General features: G+C 43.9%; 1 protein-coding gene across 4 annotated transcripts in view; it reads right to left on the minus strand.

Moving 5' to 3' along the window:
• Window positions 1-6,101: 6,101 nt before the first annotated feature.
• SENP5 (SUMO specific peptidase 5) overlaps window positions 6,102-13,954 on the minus strand; it is a 204,141-nt gene continuing 196,288 nt past the window's right edge. For all 4 annotated transcript variants that reach the window (XM_078666517.1, XM_078666515.1, XM_078666514.1 and 1 more), the window contains exon 10: window positions 6,102-6,573. In XM_078666517.1, coding sequence (XP_078522643.1) covers window positions 6,463-6,573 — 111 coding nt within the window. In that variant the 3' untranslated portion in view covers window positions 6,102-6,462. The remainder of the gene's footprint in view (window positions 6,574-13,954) is intronic.

Below are 13,954 nucleotides of genomic sequence, written 5' to 3' on the forward strand. Positions count from 1 at the left end.
GCAAAACATTTAAATGGCTGGAAAGTATGTTTGACCTAAGTAGATCATACTAATGGACTACAGAGACAATGAACTGAGGCACATTTAGGACAACAAGTGGTAGTTGATTTGAACAAATAAACTTGTCAAATGAAGAACGTAATGCAACAAACATGGAATGGATAGCCAAACACTTGATTGGCATAGGCAAATCAAGTGTAGCAGTTATTACATGGTTTCATAAAACACTCGCATATTTCTTTCCCTCTTGCAAAATTCTGATACTGGCCAAATCATTTCATCTCGCACATCAATATCTTGAGGAGGATGAGTTTTATGTGTACAAACATAAATGTGTACAACAGTGTGAAAATGGGACCCAGATGAGATTCTTAGTAACACAAAGTAACCCTTTAAAATTAAATAAATTCATTCCCGCTATTTCATTCTCCCTGACAAGATTACCTATATTTTAATCAAAAGAACAAAGTGATGGCAGTAAAAAACGAAGAGACTTAAGAGAATGCAATGTATCAGTTCTCCACTGCATGGCAAGCAGTGACTGATCACATTTAGATAATCAATTACAAAAGTCTAAGTAGTTGTACTAAACAGCAATTTTCAAAAAACAAATTTCCAGTAAAATTCATGAACTTAATAGACAATGGTAAATGGCAAAAACCCCAAGATGCATACCGAACACAGGCTTTACATTAAAGGGGTGTATACGTCATACAAATTTAACTGCATCTCAAAATAAGGATCTGTAATGCATAGATCTAGAACATATTTCAAGCTCAGTGATACACCTACCAAAAAGTACATAGACGCCAGTGCTAGCAGTTCAGACAAGTCAAAGTTAGTGCTTTAACCAACTCTTTTGGCCTTTGATGCAGAATACAAATCGAGGCTAATATCCTAACATGTATACACTGTGCTTTAAGAAAAATGTGGATGCTCTTTTCAATCTAACAGCATGTGCTGTACATCGAAGCAGTACAACTGCATCCCAAATTTATAGAATAGCAGTGCACGTGACTAGATGCCCAGCCTTTTACTTGTTAAAAGTTCACATATTTGCAAGATGTGTGAAAGCTCAGCCAAAATGTTTCAACCTGGTTGAGGAATACAATCCAAACATACTGGAAACCAGATTAGGAGCAATGTGGATTACACAACATTGATAATTCACAGTGCTGCAAAAACTAACAAGCAGACCAAGCAAATGGAAGGGAAAAAAAGACATAAGTGCATGCTTTGTTCCTTACACTAGTCACTCAAATCCTTGTCAACTGATAATGGTTGCTGCTTGAAAGATTTGTAAGCCATGATTATGTACATGGTGCATAGAGCACTCTGGAGGCCATGAACTCAAAATTTGCAGAGGAGTTCAACTGCTGAAGACGATTTGTAATTTATTTGCTAGAGATCAGGTAGTTATCACTATATTTTATATATATTCTATATATGCATGCACGTGTGTGTGTGTATAAATATATATCACAAAAAGACAAGGGGTAGTAACGCACACTTGGGTAACCATCTGTGCAGAAAGTGTTTTTTAATGCAGAATATCATGATTCTGCATTAAAAACCACATACAGCAGCAATGATCATTTCCCAAGTATGCGTTACTACCTTGTTAGCTTTTTTTGATATTGGAAGGTGGCTTCCTCCTGGGTCCTTGATCCCAGAAGGAGCTAATGCTGTTTTGGCACATTTATACACATATATACATACATATATACATACATCCATAAATACATATTTATACACATACACACATTTCAAGGAGACTATGCAGCAAAAGTGAAGTTTAGGGACGTCAGATTCATACTACGGATTTAGCTCAGAATTCATTTATATTATCTCTAGCTATGATGGCTAAAAAAGTAAGTTAACAGACTCATCCATAGCCTCATTGAGAATATATATTTTGTGAGTTCTCCTACATACTCCTCTAGTACCACACTCTGGAACAATGAAGCAGTCTGAAGGCTAACGCCTCAGTATAAGAGGATTCGAGAGCATGGACTGGAAGTTTTTTTTTTTAGCAGAGACAAACCACCTTCAGAGAAAGTATTTGGAGGTGTATCCATACAAAGGGTAAGGAAAAGAAGTTAACCTCTTTGCTGCTTTTCGAGCAGAAAACTCATTTTTTTATTCCAAAACCATTAATCATGGTTTGAGTTGCTAGAAAAAGAAAAAAGGTATTTAAAGACAGAACTGGTGCCTAGCACAACACTGTGGATGTAATTCAATTCAGAATTGGGAATTTCAGTTAAAGGATAACAGATCTTCAGTGCAGCTGTCATACTCCAGAATATAATAATAAACACGGTTACTTGATAAAACAATAAAACATAAGTGTTCTTTTAATATGAACAATTGCAAACCTTAAAGTGCAGATGCATCAATATACCACTACCTGGAGTTTGATTAGTGCAGTCTAAAATCGGACCAGAGTAACCTTGTGGCTACAAAAGGCAGCGAGTTTCAGGATGTCCTCAGCCAACCTTATGCTGACAAGGCCAGGATCATATTGACAATGTGCAGCCAAAGTTCTAGAGATCTCTCCCTCCCCCACCGGCCCAAGAAAACACCTCAATATCTCAGGCTGTACGAAAGGCATTCGTTACAAATACGGACCACAAGAAGATATTCGGTCCAGAGTTACACCTCAGATGCCATTTTCTAAAGCTTAAAAGAGCCAGTATTCTTGTAAAAAGGGTGAATGATCTCATATATAGGTAACATGCTGACATTGATCATGAAGAAAGGACTGAAAGACCATATTCTAAAGCGGGTTTACAAGGGAAGATATTAGAAATGCTAGTTTCTATTAAAAACGGTTTTGATGTTCTAAAAAAAAGTTAAATGCCTCAAACGGTCACAGAAATGTAGTTACGGTTAGGTTGGTCAAGCCTAAAAAACATTGTAACGAGTACAAAAAAAAATACCTTATACAAGCCATTTGACAAGACTTAATTGATCCAGGATTTATGATCTCAGAAGATTCCTATAGAGGGGGAAATTGGTCTCTGAAATGTAAAGGTGGCCAGTCTATTGAAACATACATGCACCCCACAGAGTCAAAAAGGAATATTAAATATGTGAACTACCAAGGCGTTCGTCTTTTACACACAAAATAGTCTGAATGGGGTAGATTTCCTAGAAAGTAGTGTAGTAAGTATTGTTACAGTATGACAGCTCTAACCCACTAAATATGCAGTTCTCACTGCTAACTGGACTTGCAAGTGTTCAGCACGGTGGGAAATACCAGCCTTACAACTATAGATCTGACCATACTGAGCTGTGCAAGAGCTGAAATCATTCCAAATAAAGACATACCACGTTTAGCGAGTGGGTCATGGTTACAATCACCAAGACAGCAGAAAAAGGCACTAGTTTTTGCACAGAAAAGTTGCCTTTTTGGATATTGACTGTTCTACAAATTTGAGCAGTAGTCCTCTACTGGTTTAATGGTCAGATGAGAGAAAATCCACAAACTGGGAAAGAATGACATAAAAAATAATCCTACACCCAAAGATCACAATAGCACACCTAGAGGTGTGATAGACATTAAGAAAGTGCTACATACATTGGGGTAGTCGGTATCTAATAGAGCAATAGAAATTATTCTGAACCCTACATACTTAACACAAAAATATACATTTATTTTTCCCTGTTTAGTGGAACAGCTTGACTGACTTGCCTCAACATCCACTTACTGGAATCAAAGAATATTTAATATATGGCCTACAAAAACAGGTGCTATGAACCAAATCAGGACAATGCGCACTTGGACAGTAAGCTTCATGCAAAATAAAAGTACGAATTTGTAATTGTTGAAAATAGAAAGGAAAGAAGAAAAACAAATTGGGTGAAATGCCACAAAATTGGTGATGAATGTGGGCATAGTTGTAGAAAAAGTTTAGCGAAAAACAAAAAACTATGATTGGGGATAGAAAACACAAAACCGGGGAGAAGATGGGATCTAGCATAGATAGTACAGTAAGCACATCGGAAGGATCTTGTACTTACGGATTAGTTTAACCTATGGAACTCCGGTTTCCAACATTTGTATACACAGGCTGAAGCAACAAACATTTTCAAAATAGTCACCAACTAAGGAAATTAATCCCATTTGAATGAACTGACTGAGGAATTAGTTTATGTGGGTAATCTGAACACAGGAAGGGATTCCAGTTATCATGGACAAGCACTGGACAACCCAACGATAAACAATTCAGTTTTAGGACTATACGGCTCCATCATTTTACATTTAAAGCTTAATAAAACAGAGTAAAGCAGAAGAATGTCAATGTACACACAAAGATGGGACATGTACCAGTCCTATTGCTTTACAGATAACGCCAACAAGGTTAGCATAATTGATATTTTTCTAATTATATACTAATGATTCCTTGTTTATTTACAATGGTTTGGGCGATCTTACTTTTCACAATGAAATATATTTCAAGTTTAACAATGGAAAGCAAGGCTGAGAGTGCAATGTCAGCTGTGAATGGGAACAGATTAACAAATCAATAAGGAACTAACATTTAGCAACAGCACAAATCTGGCAGCCAAGGATAGACACCAGGCTTTCTACATTTCACTGCTCACTTACCTCAACATCAAAATATTCTAGCTATTCTTGAAAGATGTTGATATTCGTCAGATAATGGTAGATATAGGTCTCTAACAGCTTCTGCTGTTCAGATTGTGAGCAAGAAAATATACTGCTGATTGCGGGGCATATACTGGACAATGCCCTTTATAGCCACTTCAATACATATACATCCTGGTCGGGTATTTTCCGCATATTAGAATCTAAAATATTCTGTCCCTACCAATAAATTGTTTAAAAAAAAAAATAAGATTTTGATATTTGAATGTACCAACATTCACAGGTGAACAGTCATGCAACCCTTTGAATGTCAGGTATATCAAGATGTTCTTAATCTCGATCTATGGGGGGTAAACTGTAGTAATTAGGAACACACAAATGTCTATGTATCCTTTTCTGCAGGTCATATGGATTTTTCCATCAGAGTTGAAGTGCTAGGAAGAATGATAATGTTTTGTTACCAGCTTGAAACATCACAAGTATTCAACATGAAAACCTGTAAGCATGGATGTTAGGAAAAAGCATTCAAGATTTGTTCATCAAATATCAGGTGTTTCTGAAAGATGTGACCGCATGTTACACTGTTGTGTTTCCTCTTTAAGATATGTACAATTATACTAACACCTGGTACGTAAATTGCAAATCTGCCCATCTTACAATTGGGTTTGACATGAATGAATAGCCACTGAAAGTCGTTATTCCAGTAGTTATTTGAACGATGCTACTCTCCGAGCTCACACATAAGGAACTTATTGAAATCCTGTTTGACATTGTTCTTTGAAATTAATGACTCGGCTATTGATACTTGTAGCACTAACATAGACTGTACAAAGAATTTAGTTATTCCTGAAATTGATGTTTTAACAACTTTACAAAAGACCTGTTCAAAAATATAATGGTATTTTGGCTCAACTTTTACAGTCACTCGCTAGTAAAAATCTAGTTGCAATCAGAAATGCGACTGTACACACACAGCCAGATACCAAAACCTAAGAAGAAATTAGATGTTTCTGTAGATGTTCCCAATTTATACATAGATGAAAAGCTACTGTATTAACTCAAAGTAGACAACACCATTTGGAATGGGTTGAAGCAGCACACACGTACCATAAAGTTGTCAAAGTGTTTGTCCAGCTACCTTGAAAATAGCGAGACACCGTACAAAGTGAGGAAGGAAAGTCATCATAAAATGAAGAACCTAAACCCCTCTCTCCACTACTGTGCTCAGTGCGACACAGTACTACCAACTCATTCATTATTCTTAGGCACGTCTTGTGAGCTGTGGCTCCATGAAATGGGATTAGAGTCCATGTGCTGAAAAATGGGTGAAGACTGGAAAATTGAAAAAACGAGAAACCATCTCTTAAAATGACAAATCATATTTAGACATCAGAACATAGCAAGAGTTTCCAACCACACAACACTTTTACATGTTGCATTATTAAGGCCTACATTAGATAAACCAAAAGAATGATCAGGCATCTTTAGATTTCTTTAAAAATTTAAATCTGTATTCTGTAATTCTATCTACAAGTCAAGGTGCACCAAGTCTACAGTTTATATTTTATTGCATGCTTTTCTTTGTCTAGGAGCATGCTTACAGAATAAATATTAAATACAAGAACACAAAGAAAAGCTTCAAAATGGACATCAGAAATATTTTCTCATGGTAGTTCATTTAGGGTCTACCAGCCAAAGCAAACTTGTCCAAAATAAAGAGAAGAAAAAAGCTGAGGTAACAATAGTGGTCGCACCCACTAATGTGACAAAGTTGAAACTGTGGAAGTGTTCAGTAATTCAAGTCCAACACAACTATCTTAAACTCTGCACTGAAACAGCAGCTTGAATGTCTAGTCCATCAGTCGGCATTCACAGAGTTCTTTGTAAATTCTTTTCCGAACTCTAGGCATATCTTCTTGCGAGAACTGGAAAGGCTGTCCCAAGGCAAGGCACTTGCAGTACTACAGAAGTTGAAAAGTAAATAAAAAAAGAAAAGAAAAATAACCTCAATTAGTAACACAATTAGTAAACAAGAGCAATCATGGACATTTCATATTTAAAACATCACTGGTGTGGCAATCGCCAATTATGCTCAGAGACAAAAAAAATTGTGCTGCAAATGGGCCACAAGGCAATATGGAGTTATTACATGAAACAGATGACCAAGGAAGAAAAAAGCAAAAAATACTGTAAATCTGAGTAGTCAGTAGTCTGTCTTCAGTTTTTCAAACACATTGGCATAGGAATAAAGAATACAAGAAATGTTCATTAGTGCATGCCCTCCTCCTAGCCCCTCTTTCGGTCAAACTGTTATTGCCCCAAACCACTTCGCAGTTTCACTCTCACATCTTCCTTTCAATCCTGTAATGCCACATCTGGACCTGCTGGGAAACAAAGTCCTTTTCTCTCTACAAACAAATATGCTCCTCAAAAGAGAACTCAGACTCTCTGGCATCCTGGTGATGCAATATCTTAGAGCAAAAAGTCCACTTATGATATACTATCAAACTCTAATTTTCATTCACTTTCATTATGGAAACTTGGCTAAGCGACGATTCAGACAAATCTTGCATAAAGATAAATTTGTTGGTTACAATATCCTCATAAGTTGTCACATCACCAAGAAGACTTCAGGAGGAGGAGCTGCTGTCTAAATACCACCAATACCTACCAAACCATATTAAATTACACTGCTCCTGAATAAGGAGTTAGTTAATCTTTGCTAACCATATTTCTGGTGATCCAATATCTTCTGCAGATTCTTATTTATTTATTCAAAGTTTTATATAGCGCGAACAAGATCTTTGCAGATATCAGAGCGCTTCACAGAAACAGGGGGTGATGGCAACAGGAGGGTGACTAAACATATTATTGGGTACAGTATAATAGTCAAAAGCATGATCGGATAGCAGTCAAGTGCTGATAAAATACCAATAGACAATCAGGTAAGCAATAATATAGGACGTTGCAAAGTCTTTGATCCAACTACAATAGAGATCAGGAGAGCTTAGGCTATAAGGATGGCTTATACCACTTTCTTAGCGTTACAGAGAACAAGGGGTAGGGATATCAAGGGGGTGATTCAACAAACTAACGTGTACAGTATAGTAATAGGTAGTGAATGAGTAACATAATAGGATCGTATTCAAGTAAGAATATGATAACATTAGACATTAGACAGTCAGGTAGCCAGTGATACAAAAGCGGTGCAAAGTCTCTGATCCAACAACAATAAAGTTCAGGTGAACTTGGCCATAAGGATGGCTTTCACCTCTTTCTTGAAGAATGCAGTGGAGGAGATAAGCCTGGTTTCAGGGGGAAGTGCATTCCAGATCCTGGGTGCCATTCCTGAGAAGGAGTGTTTGTAAGTTTTTTCCTTCCGGAATCTGCGAGGTTTCAGGAGTAGATTTTTTGTACTTCTATTGGATCTCGAACCTCCTGATATAGTCAACTTTTGAGTGAGGTAGTTGGGTGCCTTGTGGTGTACGGCCGAGTGTGTCATAACGGCAATTTTCAGCTGTATTCTGGCTTCAAAGGGCAGCCATTTCAGGGATTTCAAGTCAGGAGATATATGAGAGTGTTTTCTTGAGCCAGTAATGAGTCTCGCGGCAGCGTTCAAGGAGGCTCTTAGGGGTGCGGTTGTTGATAGAGGGAGTCCGCTGAGGGCCACAATTCCATAGTCTATGCGGGGGATGACTAGGGCTTGTACAGCAGTTTGGAAGTCTTTGACTGGGAGGAAGGGTTTAAGTTTCCTCAATGTGTTGATTTGGAAATTAGCTCCTTTCGTTGCTTTGCTAATGTGCTGTTGCATGTTGAGCTTTGCGTCAAGTGTGATGCCTAAGGATTTCGCAGAGTCCACGATGGTGGGTCGGACATTGAGGGCTGTTAGGTGATTGAGCCAGATTTGGGTGGTGGTAATTTTCGCAGGGGGTGATATCAGAAGGAACTCAGTTTTCAGAGCATTTAGTTTGAGGTGATTATCGGCCAACCACGATTGGGTGTTTCTAAGTGTATAGTTCAGAAGTTTGATATCTTCCGGGGATTGAACCTTTAGGTAAAGTTGAGTGTCATCAGCATACATATGGAAGTGTACATTGGATGCTTGGAGCAAGGTGGCGAGTGGTTCCATGATGAGGTTGAACAGTGTGGGTGGAAAGGGAGGATCCTTGTGGGACACCTAAATCTACTGGCACAGGTGAGGACAGCACATTGATCTTGAACTTCTGAGACCGGTTATGTAGGAAGGAAGTGAACCATTTGAGAACAGTCCCGGATAAACCCATTCTAGTGTTTAGCAGCTCCAGTAGGTTCTCATGTTTGACCATGTCAAATGCTGAGGAGAGGTCAAGAAGGATGAGGAGGCATGAATCATTGCGGTCAAGGATTTGGAGGGCGTCATCAATTATGTGTGTCATGGCCGTTTCCGTGCTGTGTTTCGCTCGGAAGCCTGATTGATGAGGGTTGAGGAGGTCAAACTGGTCAATGTGTTTTGTTAGTTGGAGTTGTACACATTTTTCCAACAGTTTGGCCAAGGTGGGGATATTGGTGATAGGGCGGTAATTGTTTAGGTCAGACGGGTCAGCTGTAGGTTTCTTGAGTATGGGCGTGACTTGCCCCACCTTGAGGGAGTCAGGGATGAGACCTTGTTGAAGGGAGCTGTTAATTATTTTGGTCCAGAGTGGGAGGAGCAAGGGGGTGAAGCCTTTTACAGCATTAGCAGGTAGGGGGTCTGAGAGGTGATTAGAGGGCTTCAAGGTGCCGAGCAGTTTGTGTATTGCTTTTTCAGAGTAGGTGTCGAAGGTCGTCCATGATGCGTTATTTTTAGGTTGAGTGTTAGACATTCTGATGTGGCTAGGGTATCGGCTTACATCATTGAGGAGGTCAGTTCTTATGTTGTCGGTCTTTAGCTTAAAGAAAGCAGAAAAGTCTTCACAGTGTGGGATATCGCTTGTTGTGTTTGGTTGTAAGGATTGCGTCTTGGTTTGAGTTTTGACTAGTTCGAACAGTTTTCTTGGTCGGTTTTTTGCTTGGTCCAGCTGGAGGCTAAAGAAGTCAGATTTCGCACGCTTGATTTTCCTAAAGTAGGCATTTCTCTTGTTCTTAAGCGTTTTGCGATGCAGTGATGAGGGGTCAGATCTCCAAGTGCGCTCTGCCAATCGCATAGCACGCCTGTCTTCATGGAGTCTGGCGTCATACCAAGGGTTCGAGTTCTTGGTGGAGACTCTTTAGTTGCAGTGGGGCGACTTCGTTGATTATTGAGTTCATAGAGTCGAGGTAGAGGTCGGTCAGTGATTGAACATCAGAGGCGCCCGAAGGGGGAAGGAGGAGACTGTAGGTGTGGGGAGGCAGGGAGTTGGGGTTAAGATTCTTCATGTCCCTTTTCCAGATCTTGGATTTGGTGGGTTGAGCCGGGGTAGGTTTGACTTTTTCATTGATAAAAAAGGTGATAATGTGGTGGTCTGACCAGTCACAAGGTTGGATTGCCCCCAGTTGGGTAGAGTCCTCTTTGGCGATGATGAGATCGAGTATCGCGCCTTTGTGTGTTGGGCTGTTGCATATTTGGGTGAGGTCAAGCGCATTAAGGAAAGTTGAGACTGTTCACCACTGCGTCTTTCTGATCGTTCCAGTGGAGATTAAAGTCACCCAGGTAGATTTGAGTGATCTGCCGACCAGCGTTGGATGTGATCGTGTCCTTGAGTTGTTGGGTGAAGGTGAGGTTGTCCCCAGGCGGGTGATAGATGAGATGTAAGGCACATACTGGTTTGCCCTCGCTGGAGATATCGAGGCTGAAGAGTTCACAGGAAGTGAGGGAGGGGGAGGTGACTTTTGTAACGGAGAGGTTGCTCCTAAAAATGCATGCGATCCCCCCGCCCGTCTTGCCGGGTCTGTCGAGTCTAATGATGCGGTAATTGGGGGGGGAACTAGAATGTCCATAATAGGCGTAGAAGCTTCAGTTAGCCACGTTTCAGTCAAAATGGTTAGGTCAAGATCCATTGATGTGACGAGATCTGCAATGTCGGAGGAGTGTCTCTGGGCCGATCTGCAGTTGAGTAGGATGCATTTGAGTCTGGGGGAGAGGAGGGTGGTCGAATGTTCTAGAGATATGGGGACTTTTCTGAGGTTGTTGGGGACGGAGCTTCCGTTACTTAGAGTTGGGTGCCTAAGGGGATTTGTGAGAATGGTGGGTATGGGGAGGTGTGTGGAGGTTGTGTGTTTTACCGGACCTGGGCCAAAAGAGCGCAGGAGGGTGCCTAAGTCGTGGTCCGACAGGGAGTTAAGGGCGCGCCGGGGGCGGTGGGTGTTGTTGCGAGCGGGGATAGTGGGCCAACGCTGAGAGAGTTGAATGCGAGGGCCTGTGGGGAGGGTGTGGCGTTTGTTGGATACAGAGGTGGTCGTTGTAGGTCGGGGTTGTCTGGGGTGTGTGTAAAGAAGTTCTTTGATGGCGTGGAGCTCGTCTTTGACTTGTAGGAGTGTGGATAAAATCAAGTCCAGAGGTGGATTGGGGCTAGTGTTGGTGATGAGGGCCGTGGGCGGGCGGTTGAGTAGGGAGCTGGATAGCGAACTGGGGACGGAGGGGTGGGATACGCTAGCGTTAGTGGTAGTGGAGGGCTCTGCGGTAATAGTGGGTGGGGTGGCATTCGATGGGTGAGAGAATTTGTGGGTGAGGGGTGTGGGTGAGGTAGGGGGAGGGTGAGAGGTAAAGGTGGGGTCATCGATGGGAGGCGGCGCCGGTGAATTGAGGGATGAGTGAAGGCTGAAGACGTTAGTGGTAGTGGAGGGCTCTGCGGTAATAGTGGGTGGGGTGGCATTCGATGGGTGAGAGAATCTGTGGGTGAGGGGTGTGGGTGAGGTAGGGGGAGGGTGAGAGGTAAAGGTGGGGTCATCGATGGGAGGCGGCGCCGGTGAATTGAGGGATGAGTGAAGGCTGAAGACAATAGGGGTGGCAGGGAGGTAGTGGGGGCTGAGTATGGGGGGGAGAGAGGGGGGGATGTTAAGGTATGGGGGTGGCGTGTTCTGAGGGTCTAGTTGGGAGGGTTGGGGAGTGGGGAGTGAGAGTGGGGGGGAGATAGGGTGGGAGAAAGATCTGCCGCGGGGGGGGGGGGGGAGGGGGGAGATATGCTCCGGGCGGGGGTGGGTTCAGCGAGACTCGTAGGCGGTGTGAGGTGGGGGGAAGGGAGGGTGGGGGTATGGGGGATGTGTGAGGGGGAATGATCTTCGTCTGTGAATGCGGGGTGTGGGGGGGTTACGTCTGGTGTGTGTAACTATAGAACTGGGGGGATGGGGGTGTGTATCATTCCGCTGTTGCGATGGGCAAGGCAGGTTGTATTGAGGATTGGGGTTGGGGGGTGTTGTGCAGCTTGATGTGTGGGGAGTGGAGGTCCGCCGTTTGGCGATGTGTTCTAAGAAGGTAGGGAATAGGTTGTCGAGTCGGTCGAGGTTCCCATCAGTGGCTTGGAATAGAATGTTCCCGTTGTTGTAGATGTGACGGTGGATCTACCTGGGAAAACTTGGGATGGTGTGATAGAAAGCGTTAGGCCATGAGCGGATTTACTGGTGGAGGAGATAGTGAGAATGGAGAGGAGCGCTTTCCTCCATTGTGCTCTACGCAGTGTAGAAGATGATATCGGTGTTCGTGGCTCCATTGATCAGTGAAAAGTAGGTGTCCACACACGGAGTTTCAGGGTGTGCCTTCAAGAAGTTGTGTTTGTAGCGTTTGGCTTTTTTTGGATAGCTCGGGTGGGTAGATTATTTTGTAAGTGTGCTCGCCCATGCGTTCCATGGTGGGAGAGGCGTAGGTAGAAGAGGGGGGGTGTACGTGGGTGAGTTTGTGCGGTTGCAGGGCTATAAGTCTAAGTAGTCTTAGGTATGGGCAGTAGGTGAGGATGACTAGTCTAAGATGGCCGCCCCAGTGGAGGACTAGTCAAAGATGGCCACCAGGGTAGCATATAGGGAGACAAAAGTAGTAGTCCTTTCTCTGTTGCTGATGTACCTTAGAGAGATAGTTTCCCTTTCTGCTCTGAGGCAGGTCGAGTTAGTCCATCCTCTGTTGTTTGGTGGGGAGGGGAAAGATTAGATTCTATCCTGCTTGGAGGCGAGGAGGGAGACTTATCTCTGTTCTGGTGACCTGTGACCACGTTTGTATGTAGCCTCATGGTCATCTGGTGGGCAGTGGAGGCGATTTATGGCTCCAGTATATGGCCCCGCCATTTTAGGTAAAGGAGAGTGAGAAGAGTGAAAGAACCGCCATGCCGCGTGGATAATTTGCAAGCAGACAACTTTGTGTGATTCAGGGCAGAGAATGCAGCGCCGGCATGTTCGAGATAAAAAATTAAAAAGTTAAAAAAGAGTGCGTGTAAATACCTTCAGGACTGTCAGGCTGCACTGAGGCTGTTCAGATCAGACGCAAAAATCGCATATGTGTTGAGGCAGCCCGATCAAGCAGGCAGGGCACACCGGAGGCGCCCTGTAATGCCCGGCTCGCCAAAGTACAGGTCGGCAGCTGGGGGGCAGTCTCAACTCTCGCTGTTCTTGGGTGGGGGGGATGCTGAGGGGAGTTAATCCGGGAGAGACAGAAAATGTGAGCTCCGCGAACCAGGATAGTCTCCACGGAGGGGAGGGGGCAGCCCGGGTCGTCCCCGATGCCTGTGCCGTGTCAAACCGCGTCCGAGCTCCTCTGCTTGGCTCTGCTCCCGCCCGGTCCTTCCAACGATGTTGTCCAGGGGGGGGGGTGTGGGGGGGGGGGGGAGGGGGTATGGGGACGCCAAGCCCACCTCAGCAGCAGGACGACAGCGTTCCCCTTGGCCGCCCGCCAGTGACAGGTCTCACGCGCTGCGTCCAGTCCGGGTCCGCGGGCTGGACGGGGGCGAGCAGGCGATGAGTGCAGGCGGGCAGGACACCTCCGCAGTCCCCCGCCACTTCCAGACCGGGGTCCACGGGCAGGATGGGGGAGAGCAAGGCGATGATCGAAGGCGGACAGGACACCTCCGCCGCAGCGGGCACCAGTCTTCCGTCCCGAGCCTCCCGAACAGCAGCCCCTCAGGTGGCCTCAGCAAGGATCGGGTCCACACGCAGGGAGTCCAGCGCCACTGACGGCGGCCCCGTGTGGGCACAACATGCACCAGTCATCCACAGCGGGCTCCGGGCAACAGCAACCGTGCCCCGCAGCTGGTCAGGGACAGTCCAGGGTCCGCAGAAGAGGCGTGGGCGTCTCTCACGCGCCGGCCGCAACCTCCGGGCAGATCGTGGACCACAGCCAACAGACCGCGACCTTCAACTATTTTCACTAATTCAAGCTTCACCTTGCAACTATTTTCGTGGCACCAGATTAGATGTGAAAATCAT

The sequence above is a fragment of the Lissotriton helveticus genome, chromosome 11 (genome assembly GCF_964261635.1).
Source record: "Lissotriton helveticus chromosome 11, aLisHel1.1, whole genome shotgun sequence".
In the NCBI taxonomy this organism is placed as follows: Eukaryota; Metazoa; Chordata; class Amphibia; order Caudata; family Salamandridae; genus Lissotriton; species Lissotriton helveticus.